This window comes from Neolamprologus brichardi, chromosome 7 (genome assembly GCF_056152115.1).
Source record: "Neolamprologus brichardi isolate AB-2024 chromosome 7, ASM5615211v1, whole genome shotgun sequence".
NCBI lineage: Eukaryota > Metazoa > Chordata > Actinopteri > Cichliformes > Cichlidae > Neolamprologus > Neolamprologus brichardi.
In genome coordinates this window covers 52,558,996-52,576,591 of record NC_142110.1, presented here as the reverse complement: position 1 = coordinate 52,576,591, position 17,596 = coordinate 52,558,996, and the positions used below count along the sequence as shown (strand labels likewise).

General features: G+C 41.2%; 1 protein-coding gene across 2 annotated transcripts in view; it reads right to left on the bottom strand.

Annotated features, from left to right (window-relative positions):
• Positions 1-486: 486 nt before the first annotated feature.
• fibcd1b (fibrinogen C domain containing 1b) overlaps positions 487-17,596 on the bottom strand; it is a 120,432-nt gene continuing 103,322 nt past the window's right edge. For both annotated transcript variants that reach the window (XM_006796810.2, XM_006796811.2), the window contains 2 exons: positions 7,615-7,794; positions 487-4,154 (listed from right to left, as the gene is read on the bottom strand). In XM_006796810.2, the coding sequence (XP_006796873.1) occupies positions 3,889-4,154; positions 7,615-7,794 (446 nt within the window). In that variant the 3' untranslated portion in view covers positions 487-3,888. The remainder of the gene's footprint in view (positions 4,155-7,614; positions 7,795-17,596) is intronic.

Here is a 17,596-nt window from a genome sequence, read left to right as displayed (position 1 = left end):
GAACTTATACTAGAAATGGGGCCAATGTCCAGTCATGCAGTTATATGTCCTGACGGAGCATGGTGATGGTCTTCTTTAGTTTTCCCTAGGAACAACTCTGTGGAACAACTCTAAAATAGCTGCAGCATCATTTCCGACTCCCCAAACAAAAATTCAATTTACCTCTGCATTTAGTTTGGAGCAGAAAAGTTGTTGAAAGTTGAGATATTATCGAAACCCTCGCAGAGCAAAGCGATAACTACGTGGCTGGCCCCCAGAGACCCAAAGCTTTTTTTCTTTTCTTCGTCTGCTTAGTCTACCTTTCAAAACCAAGGACATTCTTTGTGGTACTTTATCGTGGTTGATGTTCCAAAACGTTAACAAGGTTTTCCTTTGACAAGCAGAAGGCTACTAAATGCTTCTTACAAACAGAACTACACGCCTATAGATGTGTATGGATGCGCTGCTAGAGACAGAGACAGCGAGAGAGACACAAATGCTTCGGCGTGTGCTCCATTTATAAAATGTGAATGTTTATTAAATGTTGACAAGAACATTAAAACACAGTATCAAGATTCAGCAAAACAATCTATAGTACTTCACCAAAAATAAAAGGAAAAAAGAAAAACATAGTTAGTTCTGCGCTGGGAATGAAGGAATGGGCGGGCTGGGTGGAGGAGAGCAGAGATAGGAGTAGGGGAAGAAAAACAGAGCAATAAAGGGGATAGGAGTTAGGAGCGGAAAGAGCAGAGAGAGGAATTTAGGAGCCGGGGTTGGCAGCAGAGGCTAAGGCAATTAAGGAGGTACAAAGTAAGAAAGGGGTTTGGGGATGTGGCGGATCGATCGGGAGGGTGTGGATACTCTGTAATGAGTGGGTTAACTGGGAATTATCAGAGCCTCTGATTTCACTTCTTTTATCATCTCTTCCATTGGAGACTTAGCAAGCTGCAGCAGCAAAGAGTGACAATGAAGGCCTTTAACACAGAGGGAAGGAGGGGTGGGGTGGTGGATCATCATGGCAAATAATACATGTCTTTACATTTAAATAACAAGGGAAACATAGCGCTAACGTATACAGTGAGCACAAAGTCATGTTGAGGCGAACAGAGAATTCGGGAGCGGGTTGTCAGGATTCGAGGGCACAAGCGCAGTTCAACACAGTACCAAGAAGGTGGTGTCCATTCTAATGGGATCACAATCACAATAAGTAATAGTTCATTATTAGAATTATGTAAATCTCTCTGTTATCAACACAAATAGCGAGGGAGGCATGTAGTACATAGGCATCACATTACTTCAGAATTCCACAGAGAGACACACCCAGCCTCCTGTTCTCTTGTCTGGCTCATGCACGTTGGGCGTGTACAAACCGACGCATGTGCATATACGTGTACACACAGAAACACTGCAGATACACGCTTGCGCTCACGCATACCGACGCTCCGTCCGGCAAAGAGACACGCACATACTCACGATTCGCACACATACTCAACGAGCGGTCCGATTCCCTCTCCTCGAGCGACTCCGCACAGTTCCAGCTTGTCTCGGAATTGACAATAGCGCACCGCACACTCTGTGCCACGATAACATCTGCAGGCATGTGTAACGTGTCTTCGGCGCGTCTTCGATGAAAAGACGTGGCAGGAGTCCACCACCACGACTTGACATATACCGCGTGTGCACAGCCGAGGTGCTAGCAGAAACACACACAGAAACGGGATCCTTCATCAAAGCACCGGGGATGACAGAAAAACTCACAGCTGTTCCAGTGTCAGAGGTATTAAGTGCAACATTGCTCGGTGCTACACGTTAACTCACTGTCAGCTGGAGCGACACCCTTTAGCACGGATTCAAAACTGCTTCCAAGTGACTCTCCAAAACCAAGTAATCACAAAGGTCGCAAATGTCCAGCAAGGCAGCTATTGTGCCTGAGGAGGTTCAAAAAACTCTTATCATTGTGCCTTTGACATAAAGACTGAAATTTGTGCTGCAGATTAGAGCGGGCATGTGCTTAAGGGATAATCATGTTACTCTTCTTCACTTGGATCTGGCCCAAGGAGCGCCACTCCCCACCTTTTGCTCATTTTATAAGAAGGGGGGGAAAGTTATTTTGCTCCACATGTTGCATTTTCTTCTTCTTTTTTGAACCAGTGGATTTTGTAAAGTCTATGTGCTTGAGTTCTCTTTGTGTTGTAGCATAGTAAGAAACAGATTCTCATGCTCTAAAAGTCATACACAGTACAATAAAATCTACAGATATTTTAAAGCTTTTATTACATCCAAAAAAAGTTGATTCACCGACTTTAAAAAAAAGAGACGGGAAAAAAATCGGGATTGCACTGTTTTCCGCCCATGTGCTGTGAATTTTTTCTTTCCTTTTTTTTTTTAAACTGACTTCTTCTTTTTTCTTTTTTTGCTTTGTTTTCTGTAGGCAGTTTGGATGTTGCCATAACACGCTGTAGAATTTCTACTGTGAAGAAAAAAGACGGCGGTTGAGAGCGTCAAATCTTATTTTGTAGCAACTTTCGCTCCGTTTGCATGACAAGATAAAACCGTATCGCACAAACCGATTCCACAATAATCATCTGGAAACAACAGAGAGAGGGAAAAAAAGTACAAAAGAGAGGACAAACAAGAAAGGGGGGCGTGAAGTTTCCTCGGGTCTCTTTCAGTGGCTCCATCGGTTTCTTCTAAGTTGTTGTCTTTTCCTGCTTTAATTCGTTACATCCCTTGCAGGTGTATTTCAGCTACTTAGTTGGACAGAGTGCAGGTAAGCCAGCCGTGCATCATGCTTAGTCTTTCTGTGCTAAACATTGTAGTCAATCGAGATGCTCTACTGAACCCGTGACAGGAAATTGATAGTGTTAGAGAACTCTGTCTGTCTGTCTCTCTCTGTCTCAGGCACACACACATTCTCTCTCTTACACACACACACACACACACACACACACACACACACACAAAGTGCTGGGTTACCATCTGTGAGTGCTGCATCAGTTGGCCAGTACTCAGCTGGCAGGCAGATCAGACAAAGTGCCCAATATGCTCCCTAATGGTCCAAGTCAGATGAATGACATCCTCCGCTGTCTCTTCTTTTTTCCCCCATCCTTTTCTTGCACCTCTTCTTCTTTTTCTTCTTCTTCACCTACTTCATCTCCCCAGTTTGATTCACTCTGCCCCCACCCCCATTCCTTCCACCAATTTAGCTCCTGTCAAATTTTTTCCTCGTTTTCTCCGTCTCGCTCTCATTATCGGAGCGCCCGTACTTCTCGCCACTTTCCCTGCCGGGGCTCATTCGGACAGATCAAAGATGTAAATGTGACGTAGTGCACCACTGCCCTGTCCCCTTCTCCCTGGTAAAACTTGAGTTTCTTTGCAGAGGGTGGGGGTGGGGTTTGTGGGGTTGAATAATTTCCATATTCTGTCTTCATGTTTTGTGAACGGGGGTTGTCTTCACGTATTTTACAGGAGTGGGCAGTGGAACTGAGTGCCATGTCAGCACAGGTTAGGTCAGGTTCATGTCAGGGGGCCCATTTTACTTCAGAGGGGGGCTGGACGACATTGACAGACCCGGAGCAGTGGACTGTTGTTGGTTCAGGGCTCTGGTAAGCTGTTTTTGTGAACTAAACGTTCAAAAATAAGAGCGTCCGGGTTATTCAATTTCTCAAAGAATGGGACCACGGGAAGGATTAGGGTAGCCAGGGTGACTAATAGCTGAGTGAGCGAGGAAGAGGAGCAAAAAAATGGAAGAGAGACATCACGAGAAAACAGCAGAGTCAACTAAAGTCAAAGATGCACGTTTTAGTGAATAAACAATATCGAGACAAGTAACGCCATCAAGCTGTCAGAAACTGTGGTTTATAATGTTTGAAAATTTTCTTCTTCTTTTTTTTCCTTCTCGTGTCAGTTTCATTTATTCTCTGGGTCGCGGGTCGGGCGTATCTTAATCTCGGAGAATTTGAGGGAGTACTGCCAGCCAGTCCAGGAGGACCACTCAATGCCATCGGCATAGGAGGTGTGCTGACCGCGCAGGTACTGGCCGTTAAGGTTGGAGGTGTGGCAGTTTCGGTACCACCACGCGCCATGGTAGAAGGAGGCGCAGTTATTCTCCGAGTGGTCGTTATCTTTGTCTTTGGTGGTAAACTTCATTCCATTGTGCTTCAACAGAGAATCACCTAAAAAAAAAGAAAAGAAAAAAACGGCAATTAAATTTGAATGTGTCAGTACACACAAAATATTCGTATAACTGAAGTTAATGAATAAAACAACATAGATGAATCTGCAACTTCATAAAAATATGTTCTGCATCTAAGAGTGTAATTCAACTGTAATTAAATGAAATTTAAACTGCTTTTTAAACTAAATTACAGTTTAATTATACTTGCCTACAAATACTTAATAGTAGAAATACTAGAATAATGCGGTGACAAATCAGGTTTTTAGAAGGAACAGAGGAACAATTAGACTGTAAGTAAATTTAAGTTCTGGGTATTTTACAAGAAACGCGATCCAAATCGCACAGCTAGAACATTTTCCGTACTGCATCATTTCTTGGTAATTTTGTGGGAAAAACAAAGAACTGGACTGGTTCTCATCTAACGCTTTTCTACTCTTCTGAGCACTTAAAGCGCTTCACACAACTTGTGCATTCACCCATAAGCACAAGCACAATTTTCTTAGTGCTTTCTAACTAACATTCACACTCCGATGGATGCATCAGAGAGTGTGAATGTCCAAGGATATTTGGCATGCAGACGAGGGGAAGCCAGGAATCAAACCACCAACCTTCCAATCAATAGATGACTGATCCTGCTCTACCGCCTGAGCTACAGCCACCCCCACATTTTCCATCGTACATTGTAAGCACACTGTACCTTTTGGAACACGGACTGTATTATGTGGTGGCAAAACTTTGCCTAACTATCAGATATTTTACAGGACACGAGGATGTTTGAACAGTCATTGTTAAAAAAGGGTTTCTCCCCATCATTATGTCACGAGACCCCATATTTTGATGGGACCTGTTTTTTCTTAATTAATTCTTAATTAAAAAAAACCTCCATATTATGGCCTGTGGCCCAAAAAGTATACCATATTTATGATGCGACATAATTAATTTGATTTCATTGCTAAATGACCATAGAAGTGAAATCAACTCAAAATTACCCACACAGTACTTAAATTTACTTACATTATAATTATGTCTTTGTTTCCTGCAAAAACCGAACTTGTGTTTGTAGGTAAATATAATTGCATTGTTGTTCAAATAAATTAAAGTGAAATTCCATTGAATTCCATTGGGATTTACTCTTTTAGTAAAGTATATATTATAAAGTGTTACTGAAATAATAGCTCCTTTACATCTTTCATCAGAACATTCTTGGTTTAGAAACCTGTAATTAGACATATACACAAGCGATTAACTTCAAAAGACCTCATAACTTTCCAATTATTATTATTTTTTGTTTTGCAGAGAGAAAGAGATAAAAGAATAAAAATACAGCTCCAGTGTCCTCCCGAGTATTTCTTGTCATTAGCTGAAGCAGTAGGTTAGACGGCTTTGTAGGCAGTTAATCAAAGGTTCTGTGGCGACCTTTTAATAACACTCCCCAAATGATTTCATTAGGTTGTTAATGGATACAAATGTTTCAGATGATAGATGAGACATAGTAAATGGTCTGTCTCACATATGTTGATGTCATGGTTTTAGGTACGGCCATATTGTTTTTCCCTCCCTCGAGGTCTGAGTGTTTTCATATCCCCTTGCCCTCTGTGCCCTCATTCCGGTTATGTCTTTGTGTTTGTTTATGTGGTGTGTGTTTACCCTGCGTCTTGCCCCTCAGTCTTTTGCTAAGTCAGGGTATTTTGTCCACTTTAAGAAATTTAGTATAATAATGTAACTTTTGTAACAGCTTCAAAGAGCTTTAAAAGCATACTTATTCTATAAGAGGGCATTCTTTCCCATAACCTCTCATTGTGATTATGGCAGTGATGAAAGACCACTGCAGGGATGCGGCGCAGCCAAGTTGCATCACCTAAGTGGACCTAATAGTGGTCTGAAAGGTCAATCTGATCCACACAGCTGAAAATATCGCTCTGACTATTTAAAGATTTATTACTGGCAAATCCTCTCACACTGACAACTGTTTTGCGAGCCGCTGCTGTAAATTCACCAGGAAAATGAAAGTAACGCCCTTGCAGATGCTGCGGTAGACCAAAAGTTTCCTGCAAATGGATGTTGAAAGAGCTCATAATGTTCAATAAACTCCCCATACATTTCCTCCACTCTTTGCCCCTTCAATTTTTTTTTTTTGGAAAAGCAGGCTTCACACTGTGACTAGAAATGGATAGAGGGATAAAGTGGTGAGCAGAATGAAAGAGTGCTCACCAGTCATCAGGTGAAGCCTAACAGCTCGTCGGGGCATCAAACAGCCCTTAATTGCCCAGGATGTGGCCGCACAGCTTCTTACCCTCTCACTTTGCCCTGCTCCACTCGCTATTTGGCATTACTATGGTAACCGCTCGGTAGGAAAAATAATTTGACAGGCATGTCTGATATTCACGTTGTGTGCCGCTTGATGTTAGGAGAAATTAGATAGTGGGGGAGTAGAACAAGGGAAAAAATGCTTACTGGTGTCAACAGTACAATGATGTCCAGAGCTAGGATGAAAAAGGGGGGGGGGGGGGGGGGGGGGGCAGCCTCCTCTGATGCCCATTAAGGTCCAGCTGCTCCCAGTAGAAATGAGCACCTGTCTGCTGATCAAAAGCAGCCAGAGCTATGGAAAATACTACTAATAATAACAGCAGAGCTGCTGTGGGGGAAGCTGACGTGAGAGTGTGACTATCCCGAGAGAGTTGGAGTAGCCATAATTTGACTGGATTCAAATGTCCAGCAGGCAAACGAGTTCAAGGTCAGGCTTTGAAGAGGACAGGCCTGGAGTTTTACAGGAATTTTAGCAGAGCCATAGCTGGAGGAACACCCCCCCACCCCAATCATACATACAACCCATTTTTCTCTTCCTCCTTCGCTTCATTGCCTTCTCTGTCCCTTAAATATCTCTATCCTCATTTTTATTTACCTCTTTTTCTCCCACACCTGTCCCCCTAGTTCTCCCATCCCAGTTTCTTCCAGTCGCCCTCCTTCTTATCGACTACTCTCCTCCCCGCTCTCATATCTGTCCCCATTCTCTTTCTGTCTGTTCTCAAAGCACTGCTCCCCAAAGCTTCTTTAAATTGCTTCTTCATTTCAATGGCAGCTTTTTTGTTTACGCTGCAGGTCAAGCACGGCAATTAATTGGCAGTAATTTAATCAAGGTGACAGGTAGCTGGCTTGAATCTCATGGTGAGTGAGCAGAGAAACAGACACTAGCAGTCCCTCACTCTGAGCAACTCTCTGCAAAGCTTAACAAGTGGATACGTCTACTGCACTGCAAAAATAATGCACTGTTATATTTGCTGGAATGCAGAATACGAGAGGCGTTGGCTGGACTTTCGCACACTGCTGTGTTTGCCATTAGGTTGAACAAAGGGGAAAAAAATAATATGTGCAAAACAAAAATGGTGTATACTAATCAGAGTGCACAGTATGTCTTTCAAGAAAAGCCTTAATGAGTTCACTGAGTACACAGCACATACCTGCATTGCCTGAATAGTCTCCCACAGTCAAAGGGTATCCGTCATCATCAGGGTCCACCGAGAAGAGGCCCACTCCAAAGGTGCCATACTGGGCGTACGCTGTGTTATTTTCAAAGTCCTCCAGGTCGATACGTAGCTCATAGTTCCCCTGGATGGACAGGGCATGGATCTGCTTTAGCCCTGCAGGGAGAAAAAAGAGCGAGACACAGACCAAAATAATCCATTACCAAGTACTGCCGTTATTCTCAGCAAGCAATATAAAGCTATTTCAGCAGCCTCTCAATGCCATACATTTTCTGGAAATAAGCTATAACATGGTTTTTGTCCCATTTAGAGTCTCTCCCTGCATGTGTAGGGTTTCTTTCCAAAACAAGATTAGAGTTTCTTTTCAAAGTGTGTGTGGGTGTGGACTGCTCACACTGCTGATTGCTTGGAGGTTAGAGAACCCAGCTGAATCTATTGAATCCATCAGCGTTTCTCCTCTTAAATGAATGGCACCAGACACTGACCCTGCTTCAAGTGTAGTTCAAAATCGTATTGATCATGTTTGTGTATCACAAGATAATATTGGTTTATTTATAAGAACCGTGTTTATGTTTAACATGTTGACTTTTCAGTATGGGTTTTAAGCCACTTGAATCACCAAAGTCTATTGATTACCAGTTGACATTATTTTGAAGGCTCCCAGATAAGGTGGCGATGTCCTGGATTTCTCAAAACAGAAAGGCTGTGTTTTGTATTTTATCATGTGCTTGCAAGGCTTGGCTGCCTTATCCAGGACAGTGTCTTACTTTAAGAGGCGAAGATCGTCTTTCTCCAAAAGAAGAGGGTACCAATGTCCCGTAAGTCAATTTCTAGATTATTTCCCCTTGCTGTCTTGGACAACAAGCATACTCAGCCATAAACCTATCATTTCATCGTCAAAGGATGCATTATTAAATGCAAATTTCACAATCACTGCTCCCTGGATGATAGGAAAATACAGATTTGTAAATCCTGGGCTCACCCACAGTTATTTTTAGAAGTACTTTTTCACAAGATGCTGTGAAAAAAAACTAAGCACGCCTTTACTGCTATCATAGGAATTAATCAAGATCAGTTAATCGAGTGCTGATACTCAAGTGCACTTGATTAATTGATCTGTAGCATTCATGTATGTGTTGACGCTGCCAATCTTCCAGGGATTGACTGTCCCAGAGAAACTGGAAAAAATCATTAAGCTACATTGCAGACTCTACAGGCCTCAGTTGACATTTTAAATGTTAAAGTTCATGTCAGGACAATTATATGAAGACTGAACAACCAAGGCTCAGCAAGACCTTTCCTTTGGACGGGCCAAAGTGGAGAGGTCTGGTCATGATACACAGCTCTCAGTTTGGCAAAAACCAAACACAACACATCAGCACAAACACCTCATACTAACTGTCAAGCATGGTGATGGAAGGGTGCTGATTTGGTTTTTTTTTTGCTGCCACTTGACCTGGACAGTCTGCAGTCAGTGAGGTATTCGAGACTCACATGTGAGTCAAGACTCCCACTGTTTTAAATTAGGTCATGCAACAGGACAATTATCCCAAGCACAACAGCAAATCTACAAAAGAAAGGAATCAAGGTGTCACAATGACCCAGTCAAAGTCCAGACGTCAAACCAAACCAGCAGCAAACTTCAGTGGACTAAAACCATGTGAAGCAGAGTGATACAAAATTCCTCCACAATGAGAGACTGATAGAGTCATACAGTAAATGAATGTCAAGGTGTCGTTACCAAATGCAGTTCTAGAAGCTATTAAATCATGGGTTCTCTAGCATATTGAGACTATCTCTCCACACCGTTACATATTCCATATGTACGGGGTACGACCCCCCTTGGTCGTGGCGTGTGGATATTTCTTTAAGACACTCCGGCACGCCCAGCTACGCCCCACAGCTTACGTAAAAAACAGCTGTGCGGACATGACACCGGTGATTGTTTGATCTCCACTTGTGTTGTGTGTGTGTGAGTGCCTTGAGAGTGCTGTATGAATGTGCGTCCATCAGGAGAGTGCTTCGGCATCCTCCGTGGGTGCTGCCTCTCCCCTGGTATTCCCCGGTACTCCCCTGGTAGCCCCGGTATTGCCCCTGTATGCCCTGGTGTTCCCCGGTATTTCCCTGGTATCCCTTAGCTTGGTTCCCCCTAGCTAGCCCTTGCTTCCCCTTGGTTGGTCCCCCTTCCCCGACATATCGCCTCGAAAAAAACATTTTCACAGGCCAGCATAGAGTCTTTTTCACATGACTGTAATTTGCTTTACATTTGTTCCAAATGCACTAATAAAACACTATTTGAACTCTCACATGTCAGGGACGCAATCATTTAAATTCTTATCAGATCTGTGATATTCAAAAAAGAAAGTGAGGGAGGTATTAACAAAAAATAAGCTGCTATTATGAACACAATTTTATCTAAAGCAAGAATCAGATCAATACATGTAACTGGGCATGAGGCACAGTTTCGGTTAAATCCCGATTAAGTCTGATTTTACTGACGTGTGAAGTCCCAGCTCATTAAGGCTCAGAACCAAATGGAAGAAATGTACTTGATTGGAAATCCTTTGCAAATTAAAAATAGCATCCAAAAAGCATTTTCAGTTTCAAGAAATTCTTAAGTTGTCAATATGTTCTAAGTTTGTGTATTGCTTTCATATCCAAGACATATTCCAAAGACCTCTTTATAAACTCACAGTCCATGTTCAACCCTTTTAGCTGTTTTATATTCATGCCTGTCATCGTTCTCTCGATCCCCCGGATGGATCTTTTAATTATCGCTAAATCCTTAAACGAACGTATGCAAGACAGAAAGTGCCAGAGGGAAAACAGGGTTGCCCTCCCTTCTTCCTTGCCCCCTCCTGCTCTACGTGTCCCCCCTGCTGCGTTGTAGTGATGGCGCTTCCCAGGGCAGGTTTTCCTCTCCTGAGCTGATCAAAGCTACAAGTTACACAGTGTCAGGCACAGAGAAGCAGGAAGAACTCTGTCTAGGTCCGCTTAATACCAAATACAAGGCAGGAAGAAAAACAAAAGTGAACTTTGCCTCAAGAGTTTGTTAAACATCCTCTGCTATGCTTATAAGGGCACTCTGTACTGTTAGTGTTTATGTGAGAGAATAAAAAGAGAGAGGAAAAAAAATTGAAATGAGTGCATGCACCGATGGAAGAGCTTCAAAGGCTTTATGGTTTGGAATAAGGGTTGGATTTAGCGCATGTGGAGCATGCTGCAGGCTACAATTTCTGGTTTAGGGTTTGTTTTACTGTCTGTCCCGTAACATGACTCAAAATCACCATCAAAGGTACTTCACCAGAGAAAGGAAGATGTTTTTTTTTTTGTTTTTATGAACCTAAACACTGTCATTTTACCTCCTACGGCAATCATCACCTCCACAAATGAAACTCATTCTCCTTTTTAAAGCTTACAAACCTCAAACTGACTCGGCCTAATTTGAATTCCATCGCTGTCGAGAATTGCTCTCTGAGAGTGCCTCGACTGAAGTAGAGGGCTAATTTGATGACAAACACAGCTGAAAGAACCCATTATTATTCAGAGACAGAAGCTCGCAGTCTGGGCCCAGGCACTTAGTTTGGATTTAATCTAGCCCAATGGGAGGTTGATCCCGTTCTTTTCATTTTCACAGTAGATCAGCAAATTGGAGCTGGAGAATCAGTTATTAATACAGTCATAGGCAGGTAATAGTATGCGTGCGGGTTTCCAGCGAATAGTTAAAAGTTTTCTACGAGTATACGAATGCTCGGGATTACACACAGTAAAAACACAGCGAGAACGTGACACACATTAATTGTTTTCCACATGCCTTCAGACAGAAAATCCCGGCACATTCGCAGAAATATTTTTTGTGTCATAACCCTTTGAGAAAAAGTATCAATCCACACAAACACCTAAGGGAAAAGTACCCCAGAGTGATTTGACAAACTTCAAAAGAAAGACTTAGGATGTTTTCTCTTTCGGGTGGGGGGAATGCCAGATGCAACACAACTCTATTTAAAGACTCTACGGCTTCCAACTGTATTTACATAACTTTAATTCAGTCCCTAATTAAAGCCCCAGAGAATCTCAGCAAGACTCCAATTCAGAATAATTAAAGAGGAAGACAAGTGAAATAACAACAGAGACTTCTTTGGTTAAAATCTAAATGCTCAGGTGTAACTCTCTCTGTTAATTAAATGTTATTGTTAGGTTATTTAAAAATGGATTCTGGTACATGGGAGGATTTTGAGGTGTTTTGCTTCAGTATTAACATGCTGATTGCTCTGCTGGGGCAGTGATTCTCTCTCTTCTCGCTGATTTGCCATTTAAGAGAAGCAAAGGAGGCAAACAGAAAACTTGTCCTCCTGTCCTCCTGCGCGCTTCACACGAGCAATTAGGGCATGCTTTCTTAGTTCCCTTTGTTCTAGCTATAGTGGCATATCATTATCTATTTTGATGTACTGTATCCTTTCTGCAGCCCGTTAATATTAAAATGTTACAACTGACCAGAGACTAAACCCATGTATATATACATGGGAAATGCAATAATTAGATCTTCAGTACAAATAGCTGAAAATAAATGTGGTTTTCTATAACAATGGCAAAAAAAGAGAAAAGATACGATATGATTTTATTTCAGAGCCAGTTAAATATTTAGATTTGAATTGCTTTTCTTGTATAGAAGCCGAATGAGATCGGTGAGGTCAAGGTTGGTAGTGCTACATTGTGGAAGCCTGTGAGGCTGAAAAATAAAGCCAATGCCAAAAAACTGCAGTTGCTCGACTGACCAAAGGCGACCCGCTCTACCGTAGACTCACATGTAGTACAAACATTTTCTGCTAAAGTCACCTCCACAAAGGATAATGCTTCCCAGCTCATCTGTTTGCAGCTATAGCGGTTGCTGCACAGCAAGAGTGTCCTAGTTTTAAATGCACATGCAGGCTAAGCTCCTTTCTCTGTGGATTTTGCATGTTTTCGCTGTGTGGGTTTTCTCCAGGGATTCTGGCTTCCTCCCACATATCTGTTAGATTAAATGGTAAATCTAGGTGTGGATGTGAGAATGAATGAGAGCGTGAATGGTTTTCTCTCACCATCCAGAGTGTATCCCTCTCTTTGCCCTATGACAGTTGGGATAGGCTACACCCCTCCAAAACCCCAAATTTTAAGTCTTAAAGTTTTGCATTATTAGAGATGCGGTCACTTTGAGTGACAGGCTGCCTGCTGGGCACCTAACCCAAGTCACTCAGGTATCACTAATCAGCAGTTATATATGTTTCTATGTCACGCAGCCATTACTGTCTGTGGATGTACAGCTGTCACCCGAGGGTGTGAGGGAAGTTGTATCTTTGTCCTAATTGGACACAAAACAGAGTACTGGACAGATATGATGGCAGTTCTAGAAGAACATAGGAGATCAAGATTCAGTAGGGTTCAGCCTCTGGGCATTATTGAAATGTGTACCAATTTCATGGCTACTCATCTGATAGTTGCTGAGAGATTTCAGTTTGGACTAAAGTGGTGGACTGACAGACTGACAACTATTCTATTTAAATATAAAACATTTCAAATTACCAACAGCTGTCTGTTAGTACACTCTTGGTTTTGCGCTACTGAACATAGGTGGCTGGGAAAAGAAATTCAAAAATTTTCTTAGACGAACTGGATGATGTAGTCATGAAAAAGAAATTACACTAGTTATACTATACGTCCAATGTGGAACTTTCTCCTACTTCAAACACCAATAACAAGGTAGGGTAGACTGGTTAGTCCTGTTAGTGAGGTTTCATAGAAAGGTCCTGTACTACGGTGTCCCTGAGAGGTGAGATGCACTGCAACTTAAGAAAAAAGCAGCAAACAGAAAGATGCTGGAAAAGCTAACAGGAAGTTTAATAAAAGAAAACAGAAACAGTAAAAAACACAACCCCCCCCCCCCAAAAAAAAAAAAAAAAAAAAGTTCAATAAGAGACATCATAAGTAGAAAAAAAACCTCACAAGGCACAATGGAAGTGTTTTTGGGGAGACATTAATGTGACGGAACAGCTGTAGAAATGACAGAAACAACGCATGAAAAGGATTTAAGCACCAAGACACGTTTAAAAGAAGCAGAGGATTCTTTGGTGTTGTGAGACAGAAAAAGAAGCAAGGTAATCTGTGTTTTAATCACGATTTATTTATTACTGTAGACACATATTTGCTATTAGGCGTTTACTGTTAGCTTGTCACGGTTGTGAGACACGCTATTGTCTCCCCCCCAAAAACCACAAATACAGTGTTTTGTGATTTGGTTTTTTTTTTGTGGACTTTTGCAGCATTTTTCCTATTTGCTGGTGTTTTCAAAAGTTACAGCCCTTTCAAGGCCACCTTGGATAACATCAAGTTTTGATTCCTTTTACTATAAATGTTTAAATCAAACATTCCTGCATATCAGAAATGAATGTGAGCTTACTGAAAGTATCGCCATCACCAACAAAGCAAGGACATCGATAACAGTTTTTATGATGCTAGAAAAATGTCCTGGTGAGGTAATCTACCCCAGCTCTTCACCCTCCTACTAATGCTATCCAGCGCTTCAAACACAATATAAATGAGTAGCAATGTTCCTTAACCTTTCTTCATAAGATGGATCTCTACATTATACAAAACTACCCGTACAGGGATAATTACTCTGTGTAATGAAAAGAGGACAAATAATACTGGCAAAATCCTCTTATTTTGAACAATCAATGTGTTTACTGACAGGGAATCTCATTTAGAGCGTGCCTGATTGCACAATGATGGAAGAACAATCTATAAGCGTTCTTTGCTTTGCAATTATCGATGTCCTTATTTCTTTTTCACAATGTCTTTACCAACAAAGTTGCAAAGCTAAAAAGTTCTGCGCCTTAAACATCTTCATCCAGCTGACTGCACATCAGGTAAACAGAAGACAAAGAGTCTTCTCTGCTAAATATATGAAAAGCAGACCAATGTTAAACTTAAAACACACAAATACGGAAGCCAGCTATCGATCCTCTTTGGCGATAAATGTATGAAAATGACAATAGAAATGATATACATAACCCGGATTACCTCATTAAACTAAGTCATGGTAATCTATAACTCATTTTCACAACAGGTTTTTGGGATATAGGACAAATTTAGCTTGTTTAGAACATGAAGACAATAATTTGTCTTTTTTTTTATCTTTTATTCACTCTGAGAGGGCATGTTCCGCTTCTCCCAAACTAAAAGGAAGCAAAGCTCAAGCCTTCCTGACATTGATTAAACCATTACCATCAGAGGCTCTCGCTCCCTAAATGTGATTTTAGAGCTAATGAGACAGACATCAATGGTTTGATTAAAAATGCAGAAGACCTCTGTGAGATGCCTTTGTGATACTTGCTAAAAGGGCCAAATATTAATGATTTATTTCCTTTTATTTGAAAAATGTGTAGGGGAATGTATTTGATGCTTTTAGGGTTAAAGTCCTGCTCTCAGAGTCTCAGTGCCGTGCATGCAGCTCTACGGGGCATAAAAGAAAAAGAATAAAAAAAAACCCCAGATCTCTAAACCCAACAGAGGAATGATTACACTTCTCTCTGCCGTTTGTGACATTTCTCGAAGTTAATTATTCATCATGCTTTTCTCCCTCTGTTGCTGGGGGGCAGCTCCTGAGACTGTTTCAGTAGAAAAAGGAGAAAAGGAGCAGCACTCTCCCATCTCCTTCTCCTCCTCCTCCTCTAACCCTCCCACGATAACTCAGCCCCTCCCTCATGTTGTCTTTCTTTTACTACATCGCTGTCTTTTCCTTATTCTTCCTGTCAAGCAGTTTTATTCTACAGAGATTGTGGATGTTGGGGGTGGGAGCGGACGCTCGAAGAGGAGTGGTTATTTCCATAGCCACAAGGACAGTTCCTCTGCCCTTTGCCATCAGAGGCTAGGCTGGTTGAAGGGTTTGCGAACACGCGTCTAGTGAAAAAGCTTGCTGTCGTCTCCTCTTAGGGAATACAAAGGGCTTGCTATCGTTGGTTCTCCCCTTGTCATCAAAAGATAGGAGTGGAGGGAGAAAAACAGAGACAGGTGTGCGCTGAACTCTCTGGCTTGCTGCTCCCTCCGAGCCAACTGTGACATTTGGTGGGACACAAAAGCAAAAGAATTTTATGATTAACTGTCACACCTCTGACATTGCTTTGCCCGTTTGAAAACTTTCCTCTTGCAAATTCGAATCAGTCAGTTGTTCTAGAAACTCGATATTATTTATCATAAACAGGAAGATGGCATGTGGACGCTTTAAAAATGTATGCTAATTGATATATGTTCTTCTGGTTATACTGGAACTGGAAAGTGGAAAATCTTTTCCCCTTACACACTCATATTTTGATTGTGAATGGTGGATGTTCCGACTGCCTCTAGATCAAATGACATATGGCCTGAAACGTGGGGGCTAACATGGTCCTAGATCTTTCAGGCTTGGAAAGAAGCCTTACACACACACCCTGCTTTTAACCGATCGACCAAGTGCATATGAGCCTGATTTCACAATATTCAAAAGCATTTCGAGAGTGAATACAGAATATTCTTTAGCTGAACGAACACTTCAGTTGTACTATTTATTCAGCAGCAAACACACGGTAGCGTTCCCCAGGCTGAGTCTAACTTGGGAATAATGATCTTGGGAATGTTTGTTCACTTTGCCCACAGCGCCCTCATTACTGCTGCTAGGAGTCACTTGCTTCATCTTTGAAGATAGATACATTTTGCAATATATTATTAATACATATTGTTTCCTTTGAGTCTTATGGGTTTCTGAATAGACAAAAGCTCACTGAGCCACATATTCAAGACCTCCAGCATTTTCACTGAATTAAATTCTGCGGCTTTAATGGAAGTTGTCTCGCGGTGCCTGCAGATGGAGGTGGTTCAGCATGGCTGCAGGTGTGAAGATGTGGCTCTGCAGAATCGATAAATGGTTTGTAGGATGACAGCATGAAAAAAAAAAAAGAATTACACTGCTAATCCATGACGCTCGACACTGAAGCGTGACATCACTAAATGAAGTAAACTGGGAGGATATTTCTTACTATTTCAAGGTCAAGGGTCATATTTAATTAGGCAGAGTTAACACACAAAGCTATAGAATGAAGGATCATGACGGGTGGCAATGCTGTTAGTCTGGCAGCCCAACAGAGCTGTTGAGTGGCAGAGATGAGCAAAAGAGTGTTATTGCAGTGTTCCAATACAACATATAATTAAATGCTAATCCGCTGCAAAATATGTGTACTTTATAATTCTCTTTCTCGATCAGGGGCATCTCATACTGCAGTAAAACAGTTTTAAGTGGAAATGGGTCTTTTTTTATTTTCTTCAAAAAGCAATATTAAAAGTGACCTTGTTGCATAATGTAAAAATATTATAATATAAATCAGCTGGTCTTTCTAAATTGCACAGATAAAAGCCAGTTGTGATATTACCATCTTTTTATTTCTTTTTTTTTTTTTTAATCTCTGGTGTTAGTGGTTGCTAACTAATTTGATCCCAAGTACTACTGCCATGCACATCATGCAAAATTAATGGGATACCACTGAAGTGGCATTCAATGACGTACAAGTAAAACAAAATACAAATACAGAATTTAACTACTTAAGAATGGTTTGATATCAGTTTCAGTATAACATGTGATAAAACAGGAACTGTATATATAATGAATATAACAAACACACAGGCAAGAAAGCAGAGGAAGTTTAAAGGTTTAAACAAATGATCATGCAGGATTAATATTATATGTTCAACAGACAGGAAAAACAAACAAACACACAAAAAAACTACCATGTCCGTCAGATACCGAAACACTAGTTTGCTAATCCAACACAACAAATACTGAATAGATTGTTATTTAATCTAATTTTATGCTAATAAACTGGAATCTGTCTACCAATTATTTTTTACTTTTACCTCATATTTTAATAATGTATCTGTAACATTAATTAATATT